The following is a 15054-nucleotide window of genomic DNA, read 5'->3' on the forward strand; positions in this document are numbered from 1 at the left end:
TTGTCCTTTGGTTTTGTACTTTGTGCTCAAGTACGGCTCAAGAGATCCTCTTTGCTTTGAAGGTTGTCATATCATCGCTTGGCTCCAGTATGAGTCTAGCTTTCTTTTAATCGTCACGGCTTTATCAGATGAATCAGTCTAAATCATGTAGGAAAAATCGCCTGTAGGGTTACTTCTATCCATTCATGGACAAATTAACTTTATCTTCAACCGTGTGGAAGCTGAAAGTGTAATGATAGAAGTGGAAACCAAACGTAGAGAAACCCAATTTCAGACCTTCCAGTAGAATAAAATTTGACTGAAAATGTTTCCTTTAACCGTTTATTTTACTCCCTTACGCAGTACGTTGAAGTGTACAGTAGTGTACGAGCTCTTATGATAGCATAATGGTAATAATTATAGTTGTAAGAGTAAATGATGATGCTTTGGGGGTCATTTGAATTGAGATATCGAAGTATTCAGAATAGGAAATCCTTGCAAAAATGGATGGACAATCGGTTGATCGTGAGGAATGGCCACGGAAATTCGTCGTAAAGCACATGGGTTGTTTAGTTTCTTTTGTTCTGGCCTTCTTCCCGTCATCTCAATTCTTCATAAGAATGCTTGTGTACGTTTCTGTTTTTGTTGCAGTTGTTGTGTGACAAATGTTTATATAGCAATTAGATCTTTTCAATTCATCATGGATCTCGCACTTTTAATGGATTGGTTTCGACGAAGGAGGGCTTATGGGAGGATGGGGTAGGACTGTTCGTTATTTACAATAAATCTGTGAAAATACTCTAATTTCTCTAATGGACCCAGCCAGCCCTTGCGTGTTTCTTTTAATCTGGCGAAGACTGATATCGTCAAGAAGGCCTTCGTAACTACTTGAAGGCAGTAATTTTCAGGCCGTCCATCCGGGATTTGGATTGAGGGGGCAACCAAGTCGTCAAATTTTGAGGGTCAAGTTCGTATGGTTTTTTTTCTTCTTTCTGTTAAGTTTTGCTCTGACAATCGTCAACTGTGGGAATTTCAACTAATTCGGGATATATGACAATGATCTACAATTGAAGCTATGAAGAAACGGTGATGGTTCATTCTTTGTGACACGAATGGGGATGATGGCTCTCTAAGCGAGCTCAAAAGAAGATATCGTCTATCACAGATGCTTACAGGGCCATCAAAATTGTTTGTCCGGGGAGTGCATTTGAGTGATTTGAGAGTGAGTAAGGGGAGCCAAGAGCACAACTGATTGGAAGAAAGGACACATTTTGTGCCCGTGGGTAAATACAATCCGTTCATGGGAGACAATTTATAATGGGTTCATATTCCAGAAATGTTCCTCAATACATAGGAAAAATAGAGATAAGAATGATATTTTGGTTGATTCTCGGCCGTGGGCCGCCCATTTCAAGATGAATTCGTGATTGTGTTGAGTATTCTTTCAGTAATGATCGCCTAGTAAGTGCTCGTGCTCAAGGGCTCCTTGGAGAGGTAGTCAAGGCCAATTCGGGTGTAGTTCACGAGATCCTTGAGGGAGCTGTGCAGAGTCAGGGGTCCGCACATACGATCAAGATTGATGATAAAATCTGAAAAGAAAAACAACCGTTTCATTAGACTCATCGCCTTAGGCCAATACGCTAGGTTTCGAGATTGAAACACGGAAATATTCCGGCTGAAAGTCTCGCAACCCAGTCGAGTTTCAGTTATTTGGATGTCAATATGTATGCAAAAACCTACCTTCACATTGACCTCGTTGAGTGTAGAGATCAGCCATCTCCCACAATTCATGGCACTGGCTGACATAATTGCAATATTGGTGCTGTTTCTGCATCACGGATTGAGGCACGGACAGGCATGGAGGAGGATTGGTGGGAGGAGTGAGCACCCCGGTGTAACGCCCAGTGCTAGAATTGGTCACCTCACCGGAGGATGTGTATCCGCTGCTCTTGCTGCACACGGAACCTTCAGAGCCAGCCGGACTGGGCGTGGGCGAAATGGCGTTGGCTCCACCCGCCCCATTACCCGTGTTTCCACTGGAGTTGCCATTGGTTCCTACGGGTGAGTTTTGCTGGGAGGCCGTGGCTTTTTGAATATGATCGCCGATGATCTTTTGGCACTCTTTCAGCTCGTGGCGACGAAGTTTGTACAACTTGAGGTACAGCAGTGATTGGCACCTCAGACTGAAATAGGGATGGAACATATTGTTCTCCTTATCTACTTCGCAATCATTCTAGCTCTTTAATTGGACCTTTGATGGAAAACTAGTACAAGGCCACCCAGAATGAAACAGTGGGAGACCTTTTCGAAATGTGGATGCTACATTAGATTAAATCCATTACGGTTATCCTGAGGCCCTCACAATCCAAATTATTTTTTCTCTTATTGGAAACAAAAATGTTCTCCCAACAAGGACTCCCACGCAAAAAATGAACCCACTCATACAATTGTGAGTCTACGTACCTTAATACAGCCAGCTTATTATCGAAATTGCCGAATTCGGAATTTCGGAACGGTCGAAAAACATGCCTGAAAATGAGACAAGAGAAATAATTAGAGTTTTTAGAGTGGTAGAAATGTAGCGATTTGAAAAAGGCCGGTGACGACAAGGAGTGTTTAAATCAAGTTTTTCTCGACAAATAATTGTTACAATTGCAAATATTGAGGGTCTAAACGACTGTTTTCCTGGTTAGATATCACTTCAAAAAGTAAACATGTCATTTCTGTTTGTACATATAGCCCCTCATAAGGGAAAAAAGGCAAATAGGAATCATTAGTTACTAATGACGAAAACAAAATAAAAGAATGCATTACCTGATGAGGTTCAACGTCTCCTTGTACATGGTGAATCCTGACACCTTATCCCCTTTGTTTTCATTGTAGTTGCCACACAAGCTGAAGAACAACACCGCTTTGAGATAGATCATGGCTTGTCGGCCTTGCTCGGGTTCGCGGTCAGCCTCGTGCTTGAGTTTCTTGGCCTCCATCATGTAAGCATTGTAGTCTTCCTCCTGCTCGTCTTCCTCGTCTCGACTCTTCTCCAGATACGAGAAGAACACCTTGGACGGAGGTGGCATCATTTTGTTGGGCCAAGGGGCGTTCGATCCCCCATTGCCTGACACGCCCGAGTTGTTATTGGGCGTGGGAGCGACCGTGGCTTTCGGTTTGGAATGGGCGTCCGACGGACTAGGATTCGACATGGGCTCTACCTTGGCTGACGGGATGTGATTGGTAGAAGCGGGGCCCGGAAAATCGATCTTGTGTGCACTGGTCGTGGCTAAGGTCATGGACGATGATGAGCCGGAGGTTGAGGTGGGCGTCTCGTCCAGTTTGACCCGCTTATGAGGCGTGGCTGACTCGCTGGGGTGGGGCTGTTTGGTTCGCTTATGGCTACTGCTCTTGCTCGACGTGGTGGACCTGAATGAATGCTTGCTACTCGTGCTGGAAGACACGGATTCACCGCTATGGCGACGACTCCTTTTCCGTTTGGAGTGGCTGTTTTGTTGTGGGGTTTGGAGGTGTGGTCGTTGATGTTTGTGGTGGTGATGGTGGTGATGATGGTGGTGGTGGTGATGGTTGTTGTACAAGTTGACTCGAAAGTCCACGTCCGCTGGGAGCAGATTCAGCGGGATCTGACAAAGGATTGATGGCCGCCCATTGGCACCCCAAATGGGAGCCGGATAGCTCTTGACCTCGCCCCCATCGCTGCTATTGGCGGCATCGCCCGCATCAGGTACGGTTTTCCGCTCCACGGTGATTCCGCCTTTACCTCCTTTTCCCCCTTTGCCCCCCGTGCCGGTGGTGGATTTGGAGCGGCTCATGAAGATGCGGCTCATAGCCCGTGACTTGACCTTGGACGTATTGTTAGTGACAGGGCTGTTGGACTCGTCGGGGTCGCCGACCGAAGCTCGAGGAGGTCGATTGGATGACGATTTTTTACTGGCACTTTTGTCGGAACTCACGGACCTCGGTGACTCGGATGCTATCTCAATAGCGGGTTTGAGCGGAGCAGAGGAGGAGGAAGAGGTGGAGGAGGTGGGGATCTTGGCGGGGGGATGAGCTTCGTCGGGCTCGCTATCACTAGAGAGCATGACGCTGGTGGTACTGAGGGAAATTCGTCTTTTCGTGGAACCTGGGCGTCCCGCCGAAGGCTTTGGCGAGGGCTTGACCCTCGTCGGTGCGGGTGGGGGGACTTGGAGCACGGGCACGGCGGGCGAGAGCATGGGTTGCCTGATACTGGAGCTCTTGGATTTGCGATGCTTCCGCTGAGGTGGAGGACGCTGGGGTTGGTCCACGTCTTCGTCATCGTCGCTCAATTCTCGATACGATGAAGAGTTCCGAATACTGGACGATCTTCGCCGTGACGAGCTTGATCCTTTGGGTGGGGGAGGTGGTAGGGGGTCTTTCTTCAGAGGCGACAACAAGGGCCGATCTAGGGGGTCCTCGTCTTCATCATCCTCATCGTCATCATCGTCATCCGGCAGAGGGCTCAATGGAGGGTGAAGATCACCCAAGAGATCTGATCCAACAACCCCGAGGTTGATATCTGGTAGAGGCTGGATTGTTTGACTGAGAAGCCCATCGATATCCATTTCGTCTTCTATCAGGGGTTTGGCCGAGGGTGTGGTCTGCAAGAATGTGTACAACAATGTTTTACTCCAGACACATGACTCCAGTTTCGACCAAGGCCTTTTCCCTCGCGATATCTTACCTGAGTGACCTTGGGACTGGGATGGGGATTGGGTCCCGGAGAATGGGTCGATTTCACCTTGGCCAGAATGTTGGCCAACCCAAAGGTGGCATCGTTATCCATGGGGTTCACTTCTTCATGATCAGACGAAGACTCCTTGGAGTCTTCCACATCCTCATCAGAGCTGGAATCGCTATCAGACGAATCCGAAGAGGAATCATTCCCATGACTCGTCTTCTTCTGACCTCCATCCTCTTTGTTCACTTGAGGATCTTGGCCTGAAGACACCGCTGGAGCCGTTTCAGCTGCTTGGATGGGGGTTTTGGTCACAGCCGCAGCTACCGCCGCAGATTTCATGGCTGGAGTGGGCTGCATCACCGAAGGACTAGCTGCCGCAGGAGCAATGCTGGGAACAACCGGTTTGCGACGAGGCTCTGAGGGCATTTCGGCATCGCTATCGGAATCTTCCGAGAGATTGAGATTCCTGTTCGATGAGGACGACGGGATACTTGGCGCTAAACGAAAAGAAAAGACGCACTTAAAACAAGCCGTTGTAGAGCCGTAGGTCGGGGGCTTACCGTTTTTTGCCTTGTTCATGGATGTATTGGAATCTTGGGAGTTCATCGGCTTGACATTGGAGGAGAAAGGAAGTTTCGAGGACTTGATGGGTGAAAGAGGCGAGACCAAATCATCCAGGTCATCACCCATATCATCGTTGCCAAAGTGTGGGGCCGACACCACTCCAAAATACCGTGGCTCACACCGGGCATTATTGCCCTCATGTTTTGTCACAACGGGCGTGAAGAGGGCTTGGATGGGCGTGGGCATTACACCGGTTTGCACCTCCTGAAAAATCTCCGTGACACTCTTCTCTTTGTCTCTGTCCTATAAACAATACAAATTTATGGGTTAATTTTCTTTTCTTCCTATTATTGATAATCATGTCGCCATTCAAAACCCCCCGATAAAGAGAAGCTTGTGCACCAAACAAAAGTTCCATAATAATCAACGCCACAACAAGTCACATTTACCTCTTGCAATTGAAGGTTTGACAACTGTGGCGGTATTTCCTTGGTCCGATTCCCAAAGAAGGATCCGGACGAAGTTGATGCCGGAGCAGGCATGCTTCCATTCAAATTACTACTTGTTGAGCTTCCATTCAAACCGGGGCGGGCGGGATTCTGTCCCATTGGCATTCCAGAAGGCAAAGAAGGAGACGACTGATGCGATGGCATCTGGGCCCTTTTGGCCAAATTTTGCTGCTGCTGTTGTAAAAGCTGTTGTTGTTGGTGGTGTTGCTGTAACTGTTGTTGCTGTTGCTGCTGTTGTAGATGTTGCTGATGATTATGACCATTGGCACCAAAAGGGTGTTGCTGCCTGGAATACGGCTTGTGAGCCATGCTAGGCCTATGGGTCATGTTCATTTGCTCGGGGGGAAGGCGGTGGCCCCCGGTGGGAGGTGGAGGAATGGTGGCTGGGGGCCGGCGAGCCACCTTAGGCCCGACGGACGAGGGAGCAGGCATGCTTCGAGATGGCCCGTTCGCCTCCCGGATATCACTTGTATTGTCATCGTCATCCTCTTCGCCGATTATATGTTGTTGAGCCGGAGCCGGCGTGGGCGGCTGGTAATCAATCCCAATGCAAGAGGTCTGGCTATTGATGATTCGCTTGGCATTGGAGAAGCTCCCGAGGACCTGGGACGCTTGTTGAGCTGTTATGTCCTCATGTTTCACCTGAGAGATGGAAACGAATGAGTGAGGTTCAATCCCCGTCGAATTGAAACCCAAATATGATATGATGCTTACCCGCTCGGGCTTGGCAAAGAGGTCCAGAGAGTCGGAGGCGGTCAATGCCTGCTCTTTCTTTTGACGTTCCTCCTGTTCTTGTCGCCGTTGATGAGCAGCTTTGGTGCGCTCATTCAAGATCTCTTGGCGACGAGCTTGAGTGTGAGGGATCATCATATTGTCCTGAAAGGCCGTAGACCCGCCCCCAGGAGGCAGGGCAGGGGCCGGCATTGAACTCATGCCACTGGGCCCACGGTTGGGCATGACTCGGGCACCTCCTCCACTGTTATGAAGTTGGCTCCGATTGCCATTGGACCCATGGGCCATGAAGGTCCCGACTCCATTCATGACGCCACCACCACCCATGGCCGAATAGAGATTGCTGGAAAACGAAGGCGAATCAAGTTGAAGCGTTGCTATCACATGGTCGTCCTCCTCCTGTTTCTGTCAAATTGGGAAAGGAGACAAAAGACCCCCGAAATGCTTGGGCTTGACCTCCTTCAAGAAAGAGTATCGCAAGCACGATTGTGGACCAAGCAAGGCATTCGAGTAAGAGGAACGGACGGGTGGGCCAATGAAAAGTCGAGATGATCGCTAGCCTAGACACACAGACCTCTGGGGTCGTCCTTTCTCTTTCTTTCGATAATTTGCTTGGAAATAGAAATAAAACAAATTCGTGTGTACGTGTGAGAAAGGCTGTCGTTTTAATCTGGCGTACAACTACAACAACGTTGAGGGGTGAAATTGAGTGAGTTGGAGTTCCCACTTGTTCTCGAAAACAAGGACAACAGTTTCCAACTCTTGTGGGTTCGTTTTACATTATTCTCTACCGTTTCGTTTAGTTGGTTCCAGAATGCACTTAGATATACAAGTTTTAAAGGTGGTTATACTTTTCTTACTGTGAAAATTACGTCCACGGAATGGCTGCACCACTTGGATTGATTACTGGCAAATATATATTTTTCTTACTTTTTCTTTGAATCTCTCTTACGTCAATTCGATTTAATGAAACTTACAAGAGCGCTACTAGTCAAGATAAGAGAAGCTTAATATCAACCTGGAAACATTTATCTCCGAGCACTCGAAATTGAATTAATAAACAAAGCCAACTAACAAGAGCTAGTAGACATCATCATAATCATCTAGCCTTCTGATCATCATCACTCCGAACGAGAAAAAAAACCCAAGGCTTGCGGGACTCTGACAACCAACATCGGGTTGGTCTGGTCTTCCATCATGCCAATATTTACTTATAGAATGAAAAAGTACTCACCCATGGCCCATGGAGACGCCATGTTGGTTGAGAGCCTGAGGCATACTTGGTTGAGCCTGAGACCCATTGGGCATGGCCCATTGTTGGGGATGGGTAAATGAACCATTGTTGAACATTTTGGGATGTGTATACGAGATGTTTGAAAGACTGGAAGAATTAAAGAGAACAGAATAGGTATTATAACAAATTTGATTTTGACAGATCAGAACATTGATTAAACGCCATCGCACTAATAGAACAATCAACTCCAATCTAAGACTAACGTTCTTACCACAACTTGAAAGAAATCCAGAGAACTTATCCAGTTGAAGGACAAACAAAACCTAAGCTCTGCGTATACTAAGTAAAGGGATCCCCAAAATCAGCTCGTATTTGGTGAGCGGTCAGCTCCTCGGCTTGTTCCGGCCTTCCCTTTCCATCAGGGCAAGCGCACAGGGCTCTTTGGCCCTACCTCTCTTCAACGGGCCCTCAAGGGCGATTTCACCCTTCCGCACCTAGCTTGCCGCCAGCGTCTGAGCTAACCGGCGCGCTGAACTTGGCGTTAGTAGCGGCTCCGTAAACAGAGACGCGAATGGAAAAGTGGAGAACGGAGTGCCTTCACCACTTTTGGATCACCTTCAAAATCACTGTTCGACCGATATTGAACCTTTGACTTTAAACAACACTTTATAATGACAAAAACCATAATTCACTCACCCCTGGTAGAATAAAGTGTGCCTATTATGAGGCCTTTCACTCTCTAGATCCAAAAAAGCCCCTATGTTTTGACACTCTTGTTCCTAATCTATATCCAGTAGGTAGCAAATATAATAAGTAAATACTACTGTTCATGCATTTCGGACACTTGTGACGTTAAAGAAAACCAAGTTGACGAAACAGGGGTTGTAGAAATAATGACTTCCAGATTTTCTCGTCTCTCCAACGAACTGCTTTCTTTCATCAAGGAAGTATATTCCGAGCTGCAACTTGAATTATACGTAGACAAAGACAGTCAAGGGTGAAAACAGCAGCAGTATGTTAACTCAGGTGATAGTCAATTCAAAAGGAGGGGCAAACAGATAAGGAACCAAACTTGGTAGGTCAGCAAACGATGGTTGACCCAAATCTTGATCGAACTTCAATTCCCACGCTGTCAATTTCCGCAGCTTATCATCAAATACGGATGAAAACCTTAAACAGCCAAAGCGCAGACTAGGGTAGCATAATCTTCCGAGACTTGTTAGTTTTCATTTTCATTACAATATTTACTGAAGTTTGTGATATATTTTGACATAACTTATTTTGCTATTGCTAGAAGATACGCCCTGTAGGAACCTAAAACGCATATACGATGGGTTGGCAATGCGTTTGTCTTATCTAACCTGCCGCAATATTTTTAGCTAAAGTAGCCGTGATCAAGAAGCTCAGCACATTATTTTCCCGTGACATTTTTCCTACGTACATTCCAATATCAACTACCACAATGAGCTAATTAATAGTGGAATGTGACCGAGTAGTCAGGTGGCTCAAACAACCATGACAAAGCGTGCTCAATGTTCCCTAGGGAACGGCTTATTAAAGAAATCGACCATCTCCTAAACAGACGCGAAGTCTACTACAGGATCAAATCGGCAGAGCGAGCTTTTCCATCCGGTTGGTGATTGATATTTGAGGAAATATATACCATCCATTGAATCACGCGGCTACAATATATTTTCATACAGGATTCCATCTTTTTCAATAGTTCACTAATTAGATAATAGGTTGCGCATTGGGTTATTCAGCATGGTATGCAAAGTCCGAATGCGAAGACATCATAACAGTCTATATTATTGATGGGCTCTTGGCAATGATTTAAGTACACACCGATCGCTTTGCTGTGGTCAACCCATTGTTTAATTTTTATTTTGTTGTCAACAAAAACTTGCCTAGCACTTTATTACAAAAGCATTCAAGTTTACTATTAAATGCAGCTGGTGGATGAACAATCCCGCTTGAACGTGTTGGGCGCAATGCAATGCAAAACAACAAAAAATTGGAGGACAATCAAAAGGACATTGTCAGCATGCTTTCCATGTTTTGTGTTGATTGCAAAACTGACTTGAGTGCTCAAATGATGAACGTTCAAAAAGTGGAGATAAGAGTTTTTTTTATCGTTTAGATTGTGCAGCAAACTCTGTTTAAAGCAAAAGGGAGAAACCTTGGAGGAATACAAAGGATTCATCGAAAGAGCTTCACCTCAATCGAACACCTTCAAGTGGAAAAACAATGTACTCTGGCTTTACCGTTGTACACTATGACCGATCTGTGCAAGAGTCATTTACTTCGTTCGACTTTCTTTGTATTTGGCCTCTGATCAAACAGATCTAATTAACTAGCTCTGACATCGTGGACATCAAGGGTTCCCATTTGGGGATCGATATGGTACACTGTCCTCTCTCTCAACTTCTATACGATGATGATTGACAAAAGAGTCTTGCAGGATCTCAATGACTGACAAATTCAGAAATTAGCATCGAATGCGAAAATGATTGAAGCTAAACATTAGGTGGGTCTCATTGTCAGGGACGCTTGAGAATCTTTGTCAAAGCTCCTTTTTTTTTCTCTGGTGCGTTTTATGTTCCAAGGCATTCTTTTATGAACGTTTGTGACGAAGTCGAAGGGGTCAAGTTTCTAAACGTAAATCATGCTCACCGGAAATTAACCCCATGTCTATTATTAAGCAGGATCTATGATGGAAGAAAATCTCCCCTTTCGAGATCGTTACGAGAACTAAGCAAACGGGCAAAGTGACTACACGTTCACGAATTTTACAGTTGTCCATTACCTTAAGTCAGTTTGTTTATGAAGACTCTTATGACACAGAAACTATCGCATTCTGTGAAAGTATGTTTACGAATGAATGTTATTCCTATCGCCAATATGGAAGGTGTGGTCAGTCAGTCAGATGTACTACTATACATTTCAAAGCAATTTCAAATCCAAAACGAAATGGCGTCCTTCAGTTTCCGGGCTAAAACAATCGATCGAAATTCCTACTTCAGATCAACAAGGATTCATATTTCTTGGTAAGTACTCGACTTTCGGCTCATAAAATTGGATTGGAATTGGAATTGCTCTGCAGGTGCGTCCTCACCACAAGATGATTTGAAACATGCCACAATGAGTTGATAGCAAAAAAAGGCCAAGCATGCACGATCTTATCTTGCATCAGTGACACTTGCATCCATTCTCCACCTATCTCTATTCGTTCTATGCGTGGGACCCATTCTGATATATGCAATCACCCAGGAATATCGCAAAATAGATTGCACATTTTGAGCATCAGAAACATGAGTAAGGCTCTTAAAGGCCTGAGTTTCAACCTTCACATGATCTCTATTCAACCAACATAATTTCCGAGCAAGCCTACTTTTGAATGATACCATTAAGTTGTATTCTGTGACTTGAATTCATTCCTCATTTTTGAACAGTACAACCAAAGTCTCTCTTTTAAAAGACGTTGAGGACATAAAAATATGCCTCTGCCCCGGTCCCATCAAAAATACATTACACAACCCTTTCCATTGAACGGAGGCAGCGCCCTCTGCCTCGTCCAGATGAGGTCAAACAAACGTGTACACAAGAGAATACGCTCTAACATGCCAACCTTTATCAGAGATTCTTAAATGAACAATTTAATATCCAAGTACTATGACACAATGAATAAGCCACCACCTCTTCAGGGAGACGTTTCAAATTCTCTAAGGGTGGAATTCCGATTAATTATGATATGTAAATAAGAATTAGATAAGCAGTTGTATACTATGTTTGGTACCGCGCCATCACTTCCCCAATCATCACTTCCAACTTTAAGGAAAAGCACAGTTTCACAAACTTGTGGTGACTGACTTTAAAATTATAAATTATGCTAAAATTACTAAACTGTGCTTTTTAGCACAATTTAATGACAAAAGATTATAATGAAAAGCCGTTGGTATGCTACAAGTATGCAATGCACAGCTCTCTGTTTATCACTATTTGGATGTCCGTAATCGGTAATCGGTAATTTTACAACATACGTTGTTAGGCGAAAAATACCTTGTTAAAGTGAGGCATCTTAGAGCGTATTTTTTGTGTTTCTACGTTTACTTGTCCGCAACATTAGGAGGGAGAGGAGAATGAAATGGACTGTTCAGGATTGATAAACGGGTTGAGAGAAAGTACATAAAAAGAGGAACAGAGACCATATTTTTGACCTGCACATCAGAAACTAACAGTATTTTATGGCTTTCATCAAAAGTCTTGCAAACAAGACTCATGATGACATCAATTGCATCGACATTTCCCGGTCGGTTTCAGTGCTTGTGTCATCGAGAACAGCACGATCAAGGTTGCTCCTTTGAGGCTAAAGCTAATAGAGCTAATAAGGCTTCCATTCACTTTTCTTGCTTCAAAGATGTGTGGAAGTGTGACAAGCTCCTTCGAAATTGAAATAGTCCCATCTTCCGTGAAGACCTATTGATCAGGAGACACCTTTGAACCTCGCTGATTTGAAGGGAACCTAGAATCTTAATCTTTAGATGAGCCTTCTCAGTTTGATATGGCAGTATGGGTAGAAACCGGAGTACAATGCTAATAACAATGTTGACTTGGAATATGAATTTGTATTGAGGTTGTACAATACATTGTCAACAGATTTGACATTTAGAATGGTCTTTCAAAGGGTCAAAAACGTCAAAAAAATGGTCTCAATTGCTTTTGATTAAGATTGGCATGTTTAAAACAAAATGATCTTCGCCTTTGCGTCGAATGAAAGTACGAGTTCTAATTCCGTCCTTATTCAGTTTTTAACGATTTGATAGGGCAAATCGGTACACTGAAATGTGTTCGTGGCACACTTGAACCACTCACACAGTCAATAAATTTGAAAAACCTACTCTTTGTGCTCTTCTAAGTTCGTTAATCATACAAAATTCTAACTCAAATCATAGTTAATCATTACCAATTGGCAATCATCAGATAAATAGAGATATTCATATGCGGATTATTTATCAATCGATGATTTGATCACATTCCAAGCCACCTGGGAAATGCCAACTATTCCATCGTACTTTAACCAGCTTTTCCTTCATTCAATCAACTGACTGGAGGGGAAAACTACGTTTTGGAAGCCAAGGGATGGAGGATGGGTCGCCGAATTCACGGGTCTCCAACATGCATGACAACGGTTAAACCGCATTCGTTCTGTTATCCGATGCTTTGAGGAGTCTTGGACCTTCGACACCTTCTCATGAATATGTCATTATCAGCAAATTCATTCACTTGGGGAATCACATGGCCAGAACTATTTATCGGGAGGCGCAAAATTCCTCCATAATCCCAATACGCATTGGCTTCATGACGTCACCTCTTTCAGCGCAATTCTCGATATCATACGAAGAAACACGCCCTTCGCACAATCCAAGTCGATCTAGTCCTTGATTTGACATCAGCTGTTGACAAAACGAGTGTCCAACGGTAAAAACAAAGATGCCATTTACGCTCACTCTTGGTCTTTTTTTTCGGTTTCGTTCAATCGACCCCCAATGGAAATTAGAGGGTACCCGATGCAATACACCTTCCTCGAAAAGTGCATTACTAGTTGTTTGCTTTCTGAAGTGAGCATTTACTAGATTCTGAAAGTAGAGCACTTAAGGCGGGCAAGAACATGCTTCATGTTCTGAAAGTAAGTGGACACGTGTTGACCCGGATCAGTTTGAGCGACCAAGTCTCATTCATATCCTGGTTTTTCTCATGCTAAACACAACCTGATTCCATTAATAGCGATCATGGGAACAAAGAGGTCACTGTTACATGTTCCACTTCAGCGGAGACCGCAGTCAATTCCCAGGAATGCTTTCGAACAAAGTCGCAGTGTTTCTAGAACAATTTGGCTCGTGTGGTCTTCGTCCTGGCATTGCTTATATCTCAGAAGATCCAACCGCATTCGCTTTCATAATCTCCTCATCAAATACCTGAAAAACGTTGGTTTCCGTTTCTCCTTTCCCCAATTCCCTTGCTATCTCCAAAGCTGAGCAGACTCTCAAAACCTTCTACTAACGGTTAGGGAGGGTGCACTGCACCCCCTCCACATCTCCCCGTCGATCCTTTACCTGTGCGAATCTTCGGGTCAGACTGAAATGAAGGGCTGGCCAGGTGGGTGTTGCACTTCCACTTGATCCTGAAACCGTTCCCGATCACACAGAGAGAACTAAACGAGGTGCCCGATCCCACCGACCTTGAGAGTCACTTTGGCTCTACCAGGCCCGGGCTGGATCTTCCTCCATGTCCGGAATGGATCCCACGTGTGGAGCGCCGATGAGTCGCACCCGCACTGCTGGATTCGGAAATTCCCGGAGCCCGCAGGATGGGCGATCAGACTGGTGAGTGACTGGTAGGGACGGGCTTCGATCCAAGGACCTTGAGGATGGCCAAGCGAGTCAGTCAGTCAGTCCACCACTTTCAACAGTTTGCTAAGAGTTAGCTGCCGCTATGCTATTGCTCCAAACAGGCTGTGATGATGGTGGCTAGTGCTCCACGCACGAACAGGAGACTCAAGAACGAACGAACGAACGAACGAAGGGGGAGGGCTTTAAGCCAGCCAGAGGGCTGGATGGATGGATGGATGGATTCACTGTATATAAAGATGATGATGTTCACTGCGTCACATCAGGCCCTCTTGAAGGCCTGGAATGGGAAGCTGGGCGTGGAATCACTTGGGCGTGGGACGCCCCCTTTTCCGAGTTGAATTCAATGAGGTCGGTGTGGCGAAAGAGGGAAAACACTGCTTTGATCGAATGTCCACTTTCCTCGTCTGGCTCAATGCCTTCTTGTTCTGCTTCTCTCTCTCTCTTATTCTCTTACTGTCTTACTCTCTAAGTAGTAAGAACTACTAGTACACTTGGTGGACGGTGGTGGTCGGCAGAAGGACTTGTTGAAACTGGACTGGAAACGCGGATTTGGGGCGCGAAATGTCAGTGGAGAGGACGGCTGGTTTTATTGGGGTGAAGTCCCGATGGTTGGCAGTTTTTTTTGGTTGGCTTACTAGCCATGAACTGGGCCAGCCAGAGTGATTTTATGAGGCTAATTGGCTGATTGCTGGGTGCAAGATTGATGCAAATTGTTAACGATTGCGTTTAGGGATGAACCTGCTCTAATTGAATTTGAATTACTTTGAAAAATAAATAAGACATGCCTGAACTTTTTTATCATTTCACTATTCAATACCGGAACACACAATGGTACGCCTTTGAAGACGAAAAACGAGAAATGACTGTATCTGTGTTTGCAACAATTTCAACATCTTGGCAAATATCACTTACAATAGA

At 45.1% G+C, this 15054-nt stretch overlaps 1 protein-coding gene across 1 annotated transcript; it reads right to left on the bottom strand.

The window, feature by feature from the left end:
- Positions 1-307: 307 nt before the first annotated feature.
- On the bottom strand, positions 308-14577 carry LOC131877480 (AF4/FMR2 family member lilli-like). The gene is made up of 10 exons (XM_059223160.1): positions 13840-14577; positions 7727-7873; positions 6475-6835; positions 5701-6402; positions 5248-5554; positions 4691-5184; positions 2794-4607; positions 2443-2508; positions 1720-2162; positions 308-1568 (listed from the first exon to the last, which is right to left on the bottom strand). Exons 2-10 carry the CDS (start codon positions 7840-7842, stop codon positions 1438-1440), a joined length of 4434 nt encoding a protein of 1477 aa, XP_059079143.1. The 5' UTR covers positions 7843-7873; positions 13840-14577; the 3' UTR covers positions 308-1437.
- Between the last annotated feature and the right edge of the window lie 477 nt (positions 14578-15054).

The sequence above is a fragment of the Tigriopus californicus genome, chromosome 3 (genome assembly GCF_007210705.1).
Source record: "Tigriopus californicus strain San Diego chromosome 3, Tcal_SD_v2.1, whole genome shotgun sequence".
NCBI lineage: Eukaryota > Metazoa > Arthropoda > Copepoda > Harpacticoida > Harpacticidae > Tigriopus > Tigriopus californicus.

Coding starts and splice junctions, on each gene's coding strand:
- LOC131877480 (XM_059223160.1), bottom strand. CDS start 7,842: ATGTTCAACAATGGTTCATTTACCCATCCCCAACAATGGGCCATGCCC. Junction 6,836..7,726: donor GGCGTCTCCATGGGCCATGG/GTGAGTACTTTT, acceptor TTCGTTTTCCAG/CAATCTCTATTCGGCCATGG. Junction 2,163..2,442: donor AATAAGCTGGCTGTATTAAG/GTACGTAGACTC, acceptor TCCCTATTTCAG/TCTGAGGTGCCAATCACTGC.